This window comes from Manihot esculenta, chromosome 12 (genome assembly GCF_001659605.2).
Source record: "Manihot esculenta cultivar AM560-2 chromosome 12, M.esculenta_v8, whole genome shotgun sequence".
Taxonomy (NCBI): Eukaryota; Viridiplantae; Streptophyta; class Magnoliopsida; order Malpighiales; family Euphorbiaceae; genus Manihot; species Manihot esculenta.
This window is the reverse complement of record NC_035172.2, coordinates 1,059,351-1,073,226: the sequence shown is the minus strand read 5'-3', so window position 1 is coordinate 1,073,226 and position 13,876 is coordinate 1,059,351. Positions and strand designations below refer to the sequence as shown.

At 32.6% G+C, this 13,876-nt stretch overlaps 3 protein-coding genes across 8 annotated transcripts; 2 read left to right on the top strand and 1 right to left on the bottom strand.

The window, feature by feature from the left end:
* The first annotated feature begins 787 nt into the window (after positions 1–787).
* Positions 788–1,804, top strand: LOC110628109 (non-specific lipid transfer protein GPI-anchored 1). The gene is made up of 2 exons (XM_021774607.2): positions 788–1,261; positions 1,427–1,804. Exons 1-2 carry the CDS (start codon positions 907–909, stop codon positions 1,642–1,644), a joined length of 573 nt encoding a protein of 190 aa, XP_021630299.1. The 5' UTR covers positions 788–906; the 3' UTR covers positions 1,645–1,804.
* A 236-nt stretch (positions 1,805–2,040) lies between these two features.
* On the bottom strand, positions 2,041–6,999 carry LOC110628107 (YTH domain-containing protein ECT4). 6 transcript variants are annotated; one of them, XM_021774604.2, is made up of 8 exons: positions 6,635–6,997; positions 6,192–6,278; positions 5,972–6,089; positions 5,224–5,300; positions 4,615–5,115; positions 3,931–4,458; positions 3,202–3,414; positions 2,041–2,589 (listed from the first exon to the last, which is right to left on the bottom strand). In XM_021774604.2, exons 2-8 carry the CDS (start codon positions 6,204–6,206, stop codon positions 2,233–2,235), a joined length of 1,809 nt encoding a protein of 602 aa, XP_021630296.1. In that variant the 5' UTR covers positions 6,207–6,278; positions 6,635–6,997; the 3' UTR covers positions 2,041–2,232. The 6 variants fall into 6 exon arrangements, with proteins under 6 accessions (XP_021630296.1, XP_021630297.1, XP_021630295.1 ...); XM_021774605.2 differs by having other exon boundaries at positions 6,192–6,264; XM_021774603.2 differs by having other exon boundaries at positions 6,644–6,997.
* A 2,973-nt stretch (positions 7,000–9,972) lies between these two features.
* LOC110628560 (ranBP2-type zinc finger protein At1g67325) lies at positions 9,973–13,647 on the top strand. The gene is made up of 10 exons (XM_021775289.2): positions 9,973–10,132; positions 10,398–10,443; positions 10,709–10,824; positions 11,409–11,682; positions 11,825–11,895; positions 12,302–12,353; positions 12,443–12,552; positions 12,796–12,820; positions 12,892–13,043; positions 13,300–13,647. The coding sequence occupies exons 1-10, from the start codon at positions 10,124–10,126 to the stop codon at positions 13,300–13,302; spliced, it is 858 nt and encodes a 285-aa protein (XP_021630981.1). The 5' UTR covers positions 9,973–10,123; the 3' UTR covers positions 13,303–13,647.
* The last annotated feature ends 229 nt before the right edge of the window (positions 13,648–13,876 follow it).

Sequence of the window (13,876 nt, the reverse complement as noted above, 5' to 3'; positions counted from 1 at the left end):
GAAAGAAAGGGAAAAAAAAAAAAAAAGATTAACCCCTTTTTCAATGGTTCTGGCACTCTAAATTCAGAGATCCCTAGTTGGAGTTTGTCTATTTGGTGGACAGTATTTTCATTTGGAAACCTGAGTTTTGGCTTGTTCTGGTCATTTTCTCGGCTTGATATGTTTATCTGAGTTTCGCGAGCCACACTTCACGGTACTCTGGTATTGTTGCTTAGTCTTTGTTGCCAGTTTGTATGGGTTTGGAGGAGTGTCGGCTCAACCAGTGTGTGCAATGATTGTCTCGATGAAGGTGGGAGTTAGCGGTGTATGTTGTGCAGATAGCTCTCTTGAGATTAGGATGTGTTTTTTTTTTTGAGTTTGGACTGGATTTTTTCTGGTTGGACTTCTTTGTTCATTAAACTGTAAACTTGATCTCATGTCTGTAAGGTTATGGAGGCCCATTTGGGCAATTTAATACAAATTAATTTGCATGGTCAAATTCACACTCAAAGAGTCAAGACAAGAGCTGTGAATCAAAATCCTAGCCGTCCAATAAGAGACGCACAACGAGAGCATCACAAACTGTGCCACATGGATGGTATTCAATACACGTGCCTTCCTCATTGCCAACTTCTCAACCTCATTAAATCCAAAACCTCATTTATCTCCACTGCCAAAACCCTCAACCACCATGCCTCTTGGCCACCTAACTCATTTAAAGCCTTGTTTTCCTTATTACCTTCATCTCAACCGTTGATCTAAACGATGGTGGGCCCTTCCCTTACATAGGCTGCCGTTGTTCTAGTGTTAAAAGTGTCAACTTCTTGTGAAGCCAGCCATTGTCGTGATACATAGGAAAGCTTTCCTTCCTCTCTACTCCTGAAATTTTTGAGCGGAAAAAATAGCTGGGACGATCAATATAAGGAAATGGGTAGCCACTCTTTTTGTCTGTTTAGTGTTTTCTTGATCTTTCTTTCGGGTTTTAGTTTTTTTAGAGTTGTGGATGGGGCTGGTGGTGGTGTAAATGAAGAGTGTAACAATGGGTTTCAGAAGGTGATGCCTTGCCTGACATATGCAACAGGAAAAGCGAATATACCTACAAAAGATTGTTGCGATGAAGTGAAGGATTTAAAGGACAGTAACCCAAAATGCTTGTGTTTTATCATACAACAGACCAATAGTGGTAGTGCGCAGATCAAGAGCTTGGGTATCCAACAGAACAGGTTGCTTCAGCTACCTTCCGCTTGTCAGCTCCGAAATGCCAGCGTTAGCTTTTGCCCCAGTGAGTACTCTCCTCTCTCCCTCTGTTGCATGTAGTAATCAATACTTTTAAAAGGATAAAAAAAATTCACTCGACGAATATGTATGTAAACCAATGGTTTCCCAGTTTCCACAGAATATATTTCATTATTATGAAGTAATTTCTTTGTTTATAATGAAATCGCAGAGCTTCTTGGTCTCTCTCCTAGCTCCCCGGATGCCGCCATTTTCACAAATACTACAACAGCTCCCACTACTACCCCTACCGGAGCATCAGCAACGGAGCAATCAGACGCCTCCATAATAACCACGCACGGACCTGATCACCTCTTTGGTCCTTTGGCGATTGCTATGGCCATTTTTATCTACACTTACTCCACCGATCAATCTATGATTACGTTCTAAAATAGGAGAATGCATGAAAGGCCATCATTTGGGAACGGCGAAAAGTGAAAGCTTTGTTCTGTTCTCTTTACGTTTTATATTTTTTCTTCGAACACTTTCCTCGTATTTCATTTGTGTTTCAATGCATTTTATTGTAATCTTAACCTTTGCATCTTCTATATCACATGTGCATGCGGTGTCCTAGGCCATTTATCTCAAAGCTTAGTATGCATAACAGAATAGAGAGCAAGTATACAATTCTACACATCAACTCCAAGTATATAATAATTTACCCAAGCATGAACCAAGAGTAAAATTACAAATCAACTGCTTTTGATCATAGACATATCTTGTTCTATTCTGCATCATTTTCCTCCAATCTTAATGCCTCGCCAGATATGATAGTGATGGAACATTAAGTTCCACGACAGAACTTAAAAACCATATGTATATATACAATATGCCAACGTCATCAATTTTATCAAAGAATCCAGATAATTTCCATGTAAATTAAAATACAAATATAATCAAATAAATGGAAATACAAAAGGAGAATGCGAGTATTATCAAGTTCAAACTTCCCTGTCAAAGACACCTAAAAGAAATTTCCTACCGATTAGCTTGGATGTGCTGTTTCTGTCGACTTCTTTTTCCATGTTGAATTCCCATGGACCCCTGAGGCAGATGTGGAATAGAAAACTTTGTTTCGGTCTCTTTCAGAGAAAGAGATTCAGCGAAGCTCTTGGAAATTTTCTTCATGAAGTCGTTAGATATTGAAATAGAATTTTGTTCACCATCTCCAACCACTGAAGTAGGCGCCGGAATAGCTTGCTGATGCTGTCTTGACTTCCTTGCCTGCATTGCTTTTTGCCTCTCTTCATAAAAATGAAAATCATCTAGGATGGATGAATGGCTTTCATAGTTCTTCAATATCTTTAACATTTCAACACCATGTTCCAGTTCCACCTGAAATATTTCACACAGCATAAAATAACTTCAGTAAGAAATGTAATACAACTCACAATAGATGATGCTGGCCTAAAAGAAAAGATTGTGCCCAATGCAGGCTTCACTTTCAAGAACCAAGGAACACAAGATCTCACATAACTAAGCAGTTACATTTTGCATGCATTCATCATTTAACACAGTCAATCAACAAAATATATGCAGTAAAGATCAATGCATCCACAATCCACAAATTAGTCATTTAGTCAAAGTGTGGAAGGAGCAATGAAAATTAGACATGGAACTGTTACATTTAATTTGTTCCAGAAAAGGGTAAGTAATCAACTCTGTTCAAGATGAGTTATAAAGGGAAGCCATTAACAGGCAAAGGAATAGCCTTGCTTGCTGAATAGCACAGGGAGTTATCTTGAAAGTCGTAGAGGATGATAACCACTACAAAGTCCAACGTGTGGCTTGACACATCTAGCAACTAAATCACAGGCATTAGATAATAACCACTACAGCCAGCTGACAGCAAATTGGTAAAGTGCCTCATGCAAGCAAAAATCCATATTCATACAAATTATCAACAAAAAAATTGGAGAAAGTTAACGAAATCAAATCAAGTCCTACCTCTTGAGTATCTCTACTGTTAGTGACTGGCTTGTTGTCATTATTTTCAAGCACAATATGACGAAATTGACTGTTAGGAACATCTTTAATAATGTGCCACTTGACAGGAAACTGTCCAGACCACTTATCCTGTTGCCAGTAATCTACACTCTTGTCAAAGTCCACAGGTCCAACCATCTCAGCCACTCCACAAAACTGAGCACTAGCATTCACCTGTATATGAATTGTGCAATATGAAATGAAGAAAAAAAATGGTAATTCAATGTTTTGCTTTATGGCACATTACCCTTCAGATAAAACAAGCCAGGCAGTGCAAGAGTGCAAGTGTTAGTTGGCTAGAAAACTCAACTTGATAAATATATTCTGGGAGTGGCCAAATAAAGAATCAGAAAGAGAGCGAGAGAACAAAACAAAACAAAGAAACTAGTTGGCCGCAGATGTCTTTAAGGCCACCAACAAACCATGAGGACAAACTGTAAAAACCAAGATGCACTAAACTAAGGAGGCATGTAGTTACATCATTGACCTGCCTAACAAGAAAGGGATCATATTCCCCTTGTTTTTTTTCCATTAAAATATCTGCTGATGTGGCCTTTCTTGTACTACATTTCCTACAAATTTGTTTCAACTTTCAATATTCCTAGCAGCTTATTCAATTATTCCCAAATGGATGAATTATGGATACATCTGATCATAAAAACATCAGAACATTGAGATTGGATAAATTACCGAAAACAACAGAAAAACTGGACTTGTCCCATGTCTCTCCTTTGCCTCATGATAAGCACCATCTAATTTCTTGTTGCCGTTCAGGGTACTCGCCCAGACACCATACTTTATGCTCTTATGAACATTATCTTCACTGTAAGATTTTATAACAAAGAACTTGGCATCCTTGTATTCAGTGAAAAAATCCAGGCCATTGTAAGACTCTTTACAAAAATCAGAAACTGCATTCCTGTGATTATCAATCACAGACCCATTTGGTGCTGTCTTACTTCTTGGCTTAAATGCTCTAGGTCCTCTATTTCGCTCGCCTAATGTATCAAGTGCAACATTACAACTGCATGAAAGGTCATTGCACCTTCTCCCCTGTCTAGCTTCATGAGGTGTGGACCAGATCTGACCATTCATTCCAAACATAGAAGAGGAAATATGAGAGCTAGAGTTTCCATTAGTTTGACCTTGAGGATAGATTTTATAACTGGGGCCTAAACGAGAGCCAAACCCAAACAATGATTCTTTTCTTTGTGAAACCTGAATAAATTTTACTGTTATCTGTTAGATGACAAACTAGAACTTGACAAAATTAATAAATAGGCTTCATATATCTCATAAGAATGCTACTTTTCCATTTAATAAAAAATAGTGAACATTGAAAGTGAAAATCTGTTCATGGATTAGAAGACTAACCACTCCAAAATGATTTGCAGAAAAACCTAGTGAAATTATTGGTTTTGGAACAGCTGTTGGTGATGACAAATGCAGCAGAGAACCCATCGCATTCCCAGGTTTTGACCAATCTGACCACAACCCACTGCTTTCAAACCCATCATATCCTTGCTGCAAAAACTTAAAGCCTCTGGAATCTCCTGAAAAATTACTTTCTCTTAAAACAGATCCCTTTGCAGGCTGATAACCTGGTTGAGGCCCAAATCTGTTGCCATCTTCTTGGGGATTAATGGTAACTGGCAACATAGCAGAAGAAACTGGGGTTTGTGAAGCAGTGTTTGCTGTCATGAATTGTTGGTAGAAAGGTGTTTCTGAATTTGGTAAATCTTGGCCATTGTACAGCTGGCCACGACAATTGCCAGGAGGGGTTGTCATTGTGATTGAGGCAAATGGCCTTTGTGGCATTTGAGGAGTGTACCCAAGGCCACGAAATGGGTTTGATGAAGGATCATTGTAGATACCCTTATACGATATGGAATAGAAACAAATACATCAGAGTAGAACTTAGAAGAACTCAGATATGGGAACATAACAGGTAATGGAAAAGTGAAGGCAAAGGAATATTCTTACATAAGAACCAATTTCCAAGCCTTCAGCATTAACATCTGGGAGACATTCACCCCATGTGCCTAGCATATTTCCATTACCTGACAAGAAACCGAGATGAAAAATTTTGAAATATAAACAAGGCCATTTCTATGTACTTAAAATTTACATGATCCTAGTCTTCCAAGGATATCCCATATCATCTCAGTGAGCATAATCCCAGACAGCTCCATCAGTATACGACTCCTCAATTAATTGTTCAACAAATAAAATTCTTAACACTAAATCATTCACTTGGAAACACATGCTGACATTTAAAAGGGAGAGGGAATTATCATAAGATCCTGAGGAGCACATACATGCAAGTGAATGAAGATTTAGTAAAAAATGAAAAATCACTAAAAAAGAAAACGACAAGAAAAAATACTATGGAAGTTGCTATTCCAAACTTGCTAAGTTGTTTATACCTGATACAATAATGCTTTTATATAGTCATTAATTAGGTTAAAAATCTAATTGAGATAATGAAAGTAAGTTTTTGATGAGTCAAAACTCATGCCAAATGGACGAGCAAAATTTTTAAGTTCTTTATTTTTATATATATATGAGCATAAATTACAACATAAAAGGACAAAGCCCACCATATTCATCTAATATTAAATAGACAGTAGACAGCTATATAACTTTACATTTTTCACCCATCTAATGGCAGAAATATTTTCTACATGCTAACAGGCAAACAAGAATTTCTTCAACTCTTTTACTAACTAACCTCCATGGTAGACTGACTGTGTCTGAGAGGAACAAGCATAGGGTGAAGCATCAACCCTCAAAGAACCAACAGTAGTAGCAGCCCGCAAAGAATCAACCCCGTTTTCATCTACGGCAGGCTAGCAATAGATTTCGAAAAGACTTGTTACGCCAACCCAATTATCTCATAAACAAAAAAGAAAAAAGAATAGAAAATTATATATAGAAAGATTAGCAGGTACCTGATCCTTCGACATGTCTGGACCAGCGGATTTCCTGTATAGATAATAAAAATGCTAGAAGCTCCAGCAGTATCTACAAATTAACATCTCAAAATACAGAAAAACATAGATTACAAATCCCGCAAGTTAAAGCACGTTGTACACGAATGGATTAGTGCAGAATTTCCATAATCTTTCTTTTGTCCCCATTTTTTTCCCTTGATCATGGATATCAATATATAACCAAAGCTCAAAAAACAACAAATTTCAATTAAATCCAAAATACAATTCCTTAATGATAATCGTCTGAAATCGATCCATTTTCAGCAATAAAAATGACACTTCTGAATTAACCAACACTTACTGGAATAAAGTAATGAAAAAAAATTGCAGAACAAAAGCGACACTATAAACATATATATTTTTCTTTTTGTTGTAATCTTGTTTAAAGAAGGAATTAAAACCTTGTATACCAGTAAAGGTTAAGCGATCACGAGGCGCTTTAGGCGGCAGCAGACATGCGAGAAAAGAAGACGAAAGAAGATGAGGCCTACGAGAGAGCGTTGTGGCAAGTGAAGGGGAAAGAGGATAAGGAAGGAGAAGTTAAGAGTGCAGAGTGGATAGAGATTGGAAGAAGAATATTATGGTGGTCGCCGTTTTGAGGCAGACATTGGGAGTGATGAGAAGCACAGCCGCAGATGGCATGCGTAAACCGCAACTTCACCCTTGGCAGCCCAGTTGGCTCAACGTTACTTGTCCACCTGCTCGCCGATACAGTGCTTTCCTCTGCACACTTATCGTGGGATTAAAGTTGAGACTTTCCTTCTGGGTTATAAAAATAAGCATGATCTAGGACGCCGAATTATGATCAGGGGTTATTCGATCGGATCGGATCAAAATCCAATGGAAATAATAAATTTAAAATTAAAATTTGAATATTTATCAAAATTGAAATAAATTAATTTGAATTAAAAATTAAATTAATTTTATTTGATTGAATTTAATTTAATTTAATCAATTTAAATTTTTAATATTTAAAATTTAATTGAAATATTTTAATTTTAATATAATTTAATCTCTATATATTATTAAAAATAATATATTATTATCACTAATCGGTTTAATTTGATATTTTTAATTTTTTATTAAAATTAAATTAAATTAAATTAATTAAAATTTTTAAAATTAAAAATTAAATTAAACCGAAATAAATAAAAAATTAAACTAAAATTTTAAATTAATTTAATTCGGTCAATTCTTTTTATTTGAATTAAATACTCCTAAATCTTAATTATGATGGTATTTATAATGATAATAAATGCTAAATTTCATTGTAATTTAAGCTCCATTTTTTAATGTTTAATAAAAAATATTTTACTAAAAAAATTAAACTATTTTTATACACTTTAAAAATGTAATTAATATGTTGTTATATATAAATATATTAATATTTAAATAATATATTTTTCACATATTTGATAAAAATTATTTTCTATGAAAATTGTAGATGTAGGTTCACATTTTCTAATATTTGATATATTTAGAAAATATAATCAATGAAAAAATATTTCATGATCAAATAAAATATTAAAAAATTTCAAAATTAAAAAAATCATTTTTTAATTTTAAGAATCTTATTAAAATTTTAATATATAAATTTATTAATGTATTTTATTTAAATTAAAATTAAATAATATTTTTTTTAAATATAAATTATTTTTCATAAATAAACAGAATCTCAATATTAATTTAATTTCCTTAAGTAATTGAGAAATTTTAACTTAATTTGAAAAAAAGTTTTCAACCAAATTTTGTTAATTCTTTATTTAATCTAAAAATCTAGAAGTTTAATGTCTTGATTTTTAGATTAAATTTTTAAAACTTTATTTAACTAAAAATAAAAGTCCAATTGCCATATTTTTTTATTATTTTTAGTTAAAGTAATAATTTTTTAAAATAATGTTAAAAAGTTTTTTTTAAATGAGGTAATCTTAAATTTATCAAGATACAATTTACCATGAGTGCACAATTTTAAAAAATTTAAAATGAATTATATTGACATTCTAATAATATTCAGAATAAAATTAGGTATATTCATTTTATATCATTATGTTATTTATATAAAAAATTTTAATTAAAATAGTTATAGTACATATATGAATTTAAATATAAATAATTGCTAAACTCTTGTCTTAGATGGTCCATTTTATAATAACTGCAGTACTTTTCCCTTATTTAAATAAAATTTAAAACTTCATTAATCAATTTTACTTCACCCTTCAACTATTTTAATTATATCAATATTTTTACATTAAATAATTTTTACTAGACTAATATTTAAAAATTATAAAATGATTACAATATTATTAAATTATAGTTTATTAACAATTACTTTTTAAATTTAAATTATTTCTTATTTTTTAATAATTGTTGTGAAGCTATCATATTATAATTTAAAATTAATATTTATTAATGAAAATAAATTCAAATCCAAAGTAAATAAATTTATTTTCACTTTTTAAATTAAATAAACACATAATTTTATATTAAAGATTAAATAGATTATATCATATTAAAATATTAATTTTTAATAATAAAAAAATGAAAAATATATTACATGATTGATAATTTTCTTCTTTTTTTTTTAAATTTATTGATGTGACGAATTGAGTTTATTGTCATATTAAATTGAATATATTAATTCAAAATAAAATCTTAAATTGAATGCAGACGACCTAATGGCGTAGGCATATTGTTGAACTTGAATGTCCTGATTTAACTCTTTTTTATTTTTTTTCCCTATTTGTGGTAAAAAGTAATCATAAATTTATGCTTCGTGATTTTACTGAAATTAATTTATATTTATAAAATATTTTTTAAGAAAATTTTTCTCTTTTAGTTGTGATTTAAAAATAAATAATATTACTAAATTTTTATACAATGATGTAATTAAGACTCTTAAAATTAAGAAAATAATTTAATTTTTTAATTATAAAAATATTTTTTATTAATTAATTTTTATGAGTATTTTTAAACATTTAAAATATAAAAAATAAGTTTTTTAGAAAATATTTAAATTTGACTTATTCAGCGTGTTTTAATAATAATAAAATAATAAATATTTAAATTTGATATAAATTTAATTAAATCCTTTTATTTTTATTTAAAATTAAAATTAATTTAATTTTTTATCAATTAAATCTTTATAATTTTACTTAACAGCTAAATAATTTTTTATTTAATATAATACTACTTTTTAATAATAAATTATTATTTTTAAATATAAAAATATTTTTATATAATAGAATTTCTTTTTTTGTATTTTTTAAAATTATTTATTTTATCAATATATTTTGTAAAATTTTATTTGGTTTAAAATACTAATTTTTATATTTTAATTTATTAAAAAATAATATTTTATTATTAAAAATAATATTATGTTATGTTAATACTTATTTGCCCATACCAAATTTGAATTTAACTTATTTGTTTTTAGGTAAAATATAGAAATTTAATTGAATTTATTTCTATTTTATTTTATTAATATATAATGTTTTTCTTAGTTAAATCTTGCTAATTTTAATTTTAGTCCACGAAATTCCTGCTGAAACAAAATTTTTTTTTCTATTTATAATTGATTCTGATTCATCGTTTGGTGGGTTTATAAAATTGAATAATGGTAAGAAGCTCATAAATGGATCGAGGGACTAGGTAAAATAAAAAACTATGAGGACTCATTAATGTAATTGTCAAAACTCTAGGGATGAAATGGTAAATAAACCATGGGGACATGATGAGAGTAACCCAATTATTTACCCACGCGGAATCGACCCGTAGTTTCCTCTTCAGCCCGTCGCTCCTCCCTTGGATAGTAGGGCTAGAACAGAGTCTTTGAGCCTCCCAATCTAACGCAGAGGCCTAATTTGCTTTCTTCTCAGTCTCTCTCAAACGCCATGTCTCAGGTACTCATTCTTCTGATCCTCTTATTTATTGCTTTTATTTTATTTTATTTTTTTTGTAGAACCCTAGAAGACCCAACGATTTTTCTTATATTTTTATCATTTTTTATTATAGATCAAACAAAAATTATTCTTTTTTGTTTAACTTTTTGACATCACGGATGCAAATGAAGGTAGATCTATAAGTTTTATAATTTCGGATTTATTGTCAATTAGGTAATTGATGAATTAGTGTAGTTATTTATTTATTTATTTTTTCTCTATTCAGATCGATAACAGAAATTCCTCTGCAGCCAAGCGGGCTAGAACTGATGGTATGTTCTTTGCTTCTGTTAGACGCTGGTTTTTTCCCTATACTTGGAATAGAATCATGGGCTGATGTCCCTAGAGTATAGGATCTGGGATTTCAATTTGGGGTCTGAGGTTTTAATTACTGGGTTTGGGAATGGGGGATTTATGGGATGGAAGAGGGGCTAGCCTGGTATATTGGACTGAGGAAAGATCAAATAATTATTGGTAGATTGATTAGCTAGAATGCTGGGATCCTATCACGTTTGATCAAATTTTTATGATTTGTAGGTAGTCGCAGGGAAGATGATTGGACATGTCCAAGTTGTGGCAATGTCAATTTTTCATTCAGGACAACTTGCAATATGCGTAACTGCACCCAGCCCAGGCCAGCAGATCATAACTCAGTAAGTTACTTTTTGGAGTTTCTTTTTTTTTTTTTTTTTTTTTTTTTTTAAAAAAAAAAAGAGAATTTGTCTGATTTTATCTAGAATTATGGTGTTTGTCTCTACAACTCATTGATAGTATGCATACTGCGTTGTGTTATCTGCTCTTTTACAGTTACTTGGATTTCAATTTAAGGTTGGATGCATAAAGTTCTAATGTATACATCTATTTAATTGCTTTTGTAATTGAAATGAGGTTCATCTGTATCATGCAATTTTAAGAATCAGACAAGATAGTTGTGACATAATTTCTGTAGGGATTGGTTTGCAACAGGATTAGTCCTTGCTTATTCATTATAATGGCATATTTCTTTAGCTTCCCACTGTTTCTATTGCTGTACTATTTCTTTACTAGCATGTCATTTTCGCATATGATTGACCAATCATTATCATTATAAAGAATATATTGCTGAACTCATTGCCCTTTGTAGCTGTCACTCATTTTGTCTGTATTTGTTTTTGGCTCATTTACCCTTTATCCTCTAAAAATATTATTGACCTTAAAAATTATTTTCTGAATTGTGTATTTGTTTTTCCTCTTCCAGAAATCTGCTGCCAAGCCAATGCAACCCCCGCAGAATTACTCATCTTCAGCTCCTTATGTAGGTTCTGGTGCACCTTCTTCAATGTATATGGGTGTGCCTCCATATGGTTCATCCCTTTTCAATGGATCTTCTATTCCTCCATATGATGTTGCATTTCCTGGGGGATCAGCTTATCATTATAATTACAGCAGCCGCCTTTCTGCTGGCAGTCCTTATAGGCCACTGCATATGTCTGGACCACCTCCTTATTCTGGTGGATCTATGATGGGGAGTGGTAAATACCTATTTCACCAACTTATTGGTCACATGTTTAACCTTTTACTATTGGACAAGAACCTTTTTTTTTACAAGGCATGAATGCAGAACTGGCCCTTTAGGGTTCCATTGGTTGGGTAACTTTTCCTGTTTTCTGTCAGGTGGGATGTATGGCATACCACCCTTGATGGACCGGTATGGATTGGGTATGCCAATGGGCCCTGCTGCCATGGTATGTATGTGTTACTTTTTCCAACATTGGCATTTAGATTTCGATTACAAATGATGGGGTTTAATATAATTTTTTTTAACATGGTATTTAAACTTGCATCTGTGCCTCTGTGGTGAATTATGTATGTATGAGTGGATGCTTAGTTGATAAGAACATTAAATGTTTTTTTTTTTGAACAACATTAACTTCTCTTGGTCTGAATTTGTATTGCTGTGCACCTAGCCATCGATTTTTTAGAAATGCAAAATCATACACATGCAAATTTATGTCTTCACTATGATTCAAGAAAGATTCTGAAGGAAGACCCCCCCCTTCCATCCACAAAACAACTCACACGCACACTTCTGACATTTTTCAATCATTTTTTATATGATGCTGAGTTTATAGAGGTACTTGCTTTGATCAGGGGCCTAGGCCAGGCTTCTTTCCAGACGATAAATCTCTGAAAAAGGGTGCAGGTTCGTCATTTCAGTATGTATGTGAGCAGCTACTTTGAGAATGTCTATGTGCTCGCACTTTGATTTTTCTTCATTTCATGTCCATGTAGATGCAACACGGGATAATGACTGGACCTGTCCAAAATGTGGGAATATCAACTTCTCTTTCAGAACTGTTTGTAACATGAGGAAGTGCAATACTCCAAAGCCAGGATCCCAGGTTTGTTCTGCTTTTTTACTTTATTATATATTTATATTAGAATCAACTCAGAGGATTTGTGCTTCTTCGTTTTCCCCCCTTCATCATATAATTGCCTTTTTGTGGCTAACATTATATTCTTTGGGAACTGAAATACTGAATAGAAATTTATTTTGCCATTAACATCTTTCTTGGTTTAGCTTGTTATTTTGTTTAGTGATGGTAATTTGTTTGGTTTCTGATAACATCCTCTTGCAATTGCAGGCTGCAAAGTCAGAGAAAAATTCCAGTAAGTCTTCCTAAATTCTGAAGAAGGTGAACTTTGTAGTCTGAGTCTGATATTTATGCCTTGCTTTTCAGAACAAAAAATGCCTGATGGAAGCTGGAAGTGCGAGAAATGTAACAACATAAACTATCCGTTCAGGACCAAGTGCAATAGACAGAATTGTGGGGCTGAGAAACCCGATCAATCAAAGAAGTCCCCTTCACCAGCGGAAGATGAGAATGATCAGGTTTGTTGTGTGATTCATCTTGCTTGTATTTCTGTTTGCTGGTTGATACTGTTGCGTTTATCAATTACACATGTATTCACAAACTCAATAAGCATTAATAAGATGTTTCTAATAAGGAAAAAATCCTCCCCCCTTCTTTCTCTCTTATCCTTGCCCTTGGTCCCATCTCTGTTATTCTGTAGATATATTTACCTTTTTAATTGTCAATTATATTTCCACTATGCAACAATTGATTTGCACTTGTCTACTGTTCCAGTGAGTACTAGGACATGTCTGAGGTTTGAGAAGGTCCAGGGTTGTCGTCCAGCATTGCTCAATATGGGTGTCTGAAAGTCAGTAGTGTCGTCCTCATGTTGCAGCGGTTGTCAAGTTACTCTACCTTCTCATGATGTCTGTCAAGTTGTTGTATTACTTGAGATGATATTTATGGTCTTTATGGATATTTTTATGCATCATGTGTCTGCCAGCTTGTTCTGGCAAACATTCTGCAGGTTGGTTTTGGTTTACTGTTAGTTAGGCTTTTGTAATTTTTGGCATCTACTCATCTATTCTAGTGGGTATGCTACCATGAACTTAGAATACTGCAGGCAGCATTTTTCATGTTCGTTTGGATTGTCGTCTCTATGCCATTGAGTATCACTATTCAGTAGATGCTTCTATTGGAAGCTAATGGGATCCCAAGTTCAAAACTTAATTATGTCTTCTCACATGGTGGCCTGTATTATGGTGTTGTGACGTGTGAAAGTTAGGTGGTCTAGACTGTAAAAAATTTTCAATACCCAGTCGAACTGCTTCTGAGAGCTTTGATAGTTTGCTTATCACACGCTTTGCAA

Bases quoted from the DNA above. Each gene is read 5' to 3' on its own strand.
- LOC110628107 (XM_021774604.2), bottom strand. The intron at 4,459-4,614 runs GTTAGTCTTCTA...AAATTTATTCAG, and splicing joins CTGCAAATCATTTTGGAGTG to GTTTCACAAAGAAAAGAATC. The intron at 2,590-3,201 runs GTAGGACTTGAT...GAAATATTTCAG, and splicing joins ACAGTAGAGATACTCAAGAG to GTGGAACTGGAACATGGTGT.
- LOC110628560 (XM_021775289.2), top strand. The intron at 12,354-12,442 runs GTTCGTCATTTC...ATGTCCATGTAG, and splicing joins ATCTCTGAAAAAGGGTGCAG to ATGCAACACGGGATAATGAC. The intron at 12,553-12,795 runs GTTTGTTCTGCT...TTGCAATTGCAG, and splicing joins CTCCAAAGCCAGGATCCCAG to GCTGCAAAGTCAGAGAAAAA.
- LOC110628109 (XM_021774607.2), top strand. From the start codon at position 907: ATGGGTAGCCACTCTTTTTGTCTGTTTAGTGTTTTCTTGATCTTTCTT. The intron at 1,262-1,426 runs GTGAGTACTCTC...ATGAAATCGCAG, and splicing joins CAGCGTTAGCTTTTGCCCCA to AGCTTCTTGGTCTCTCTCCT.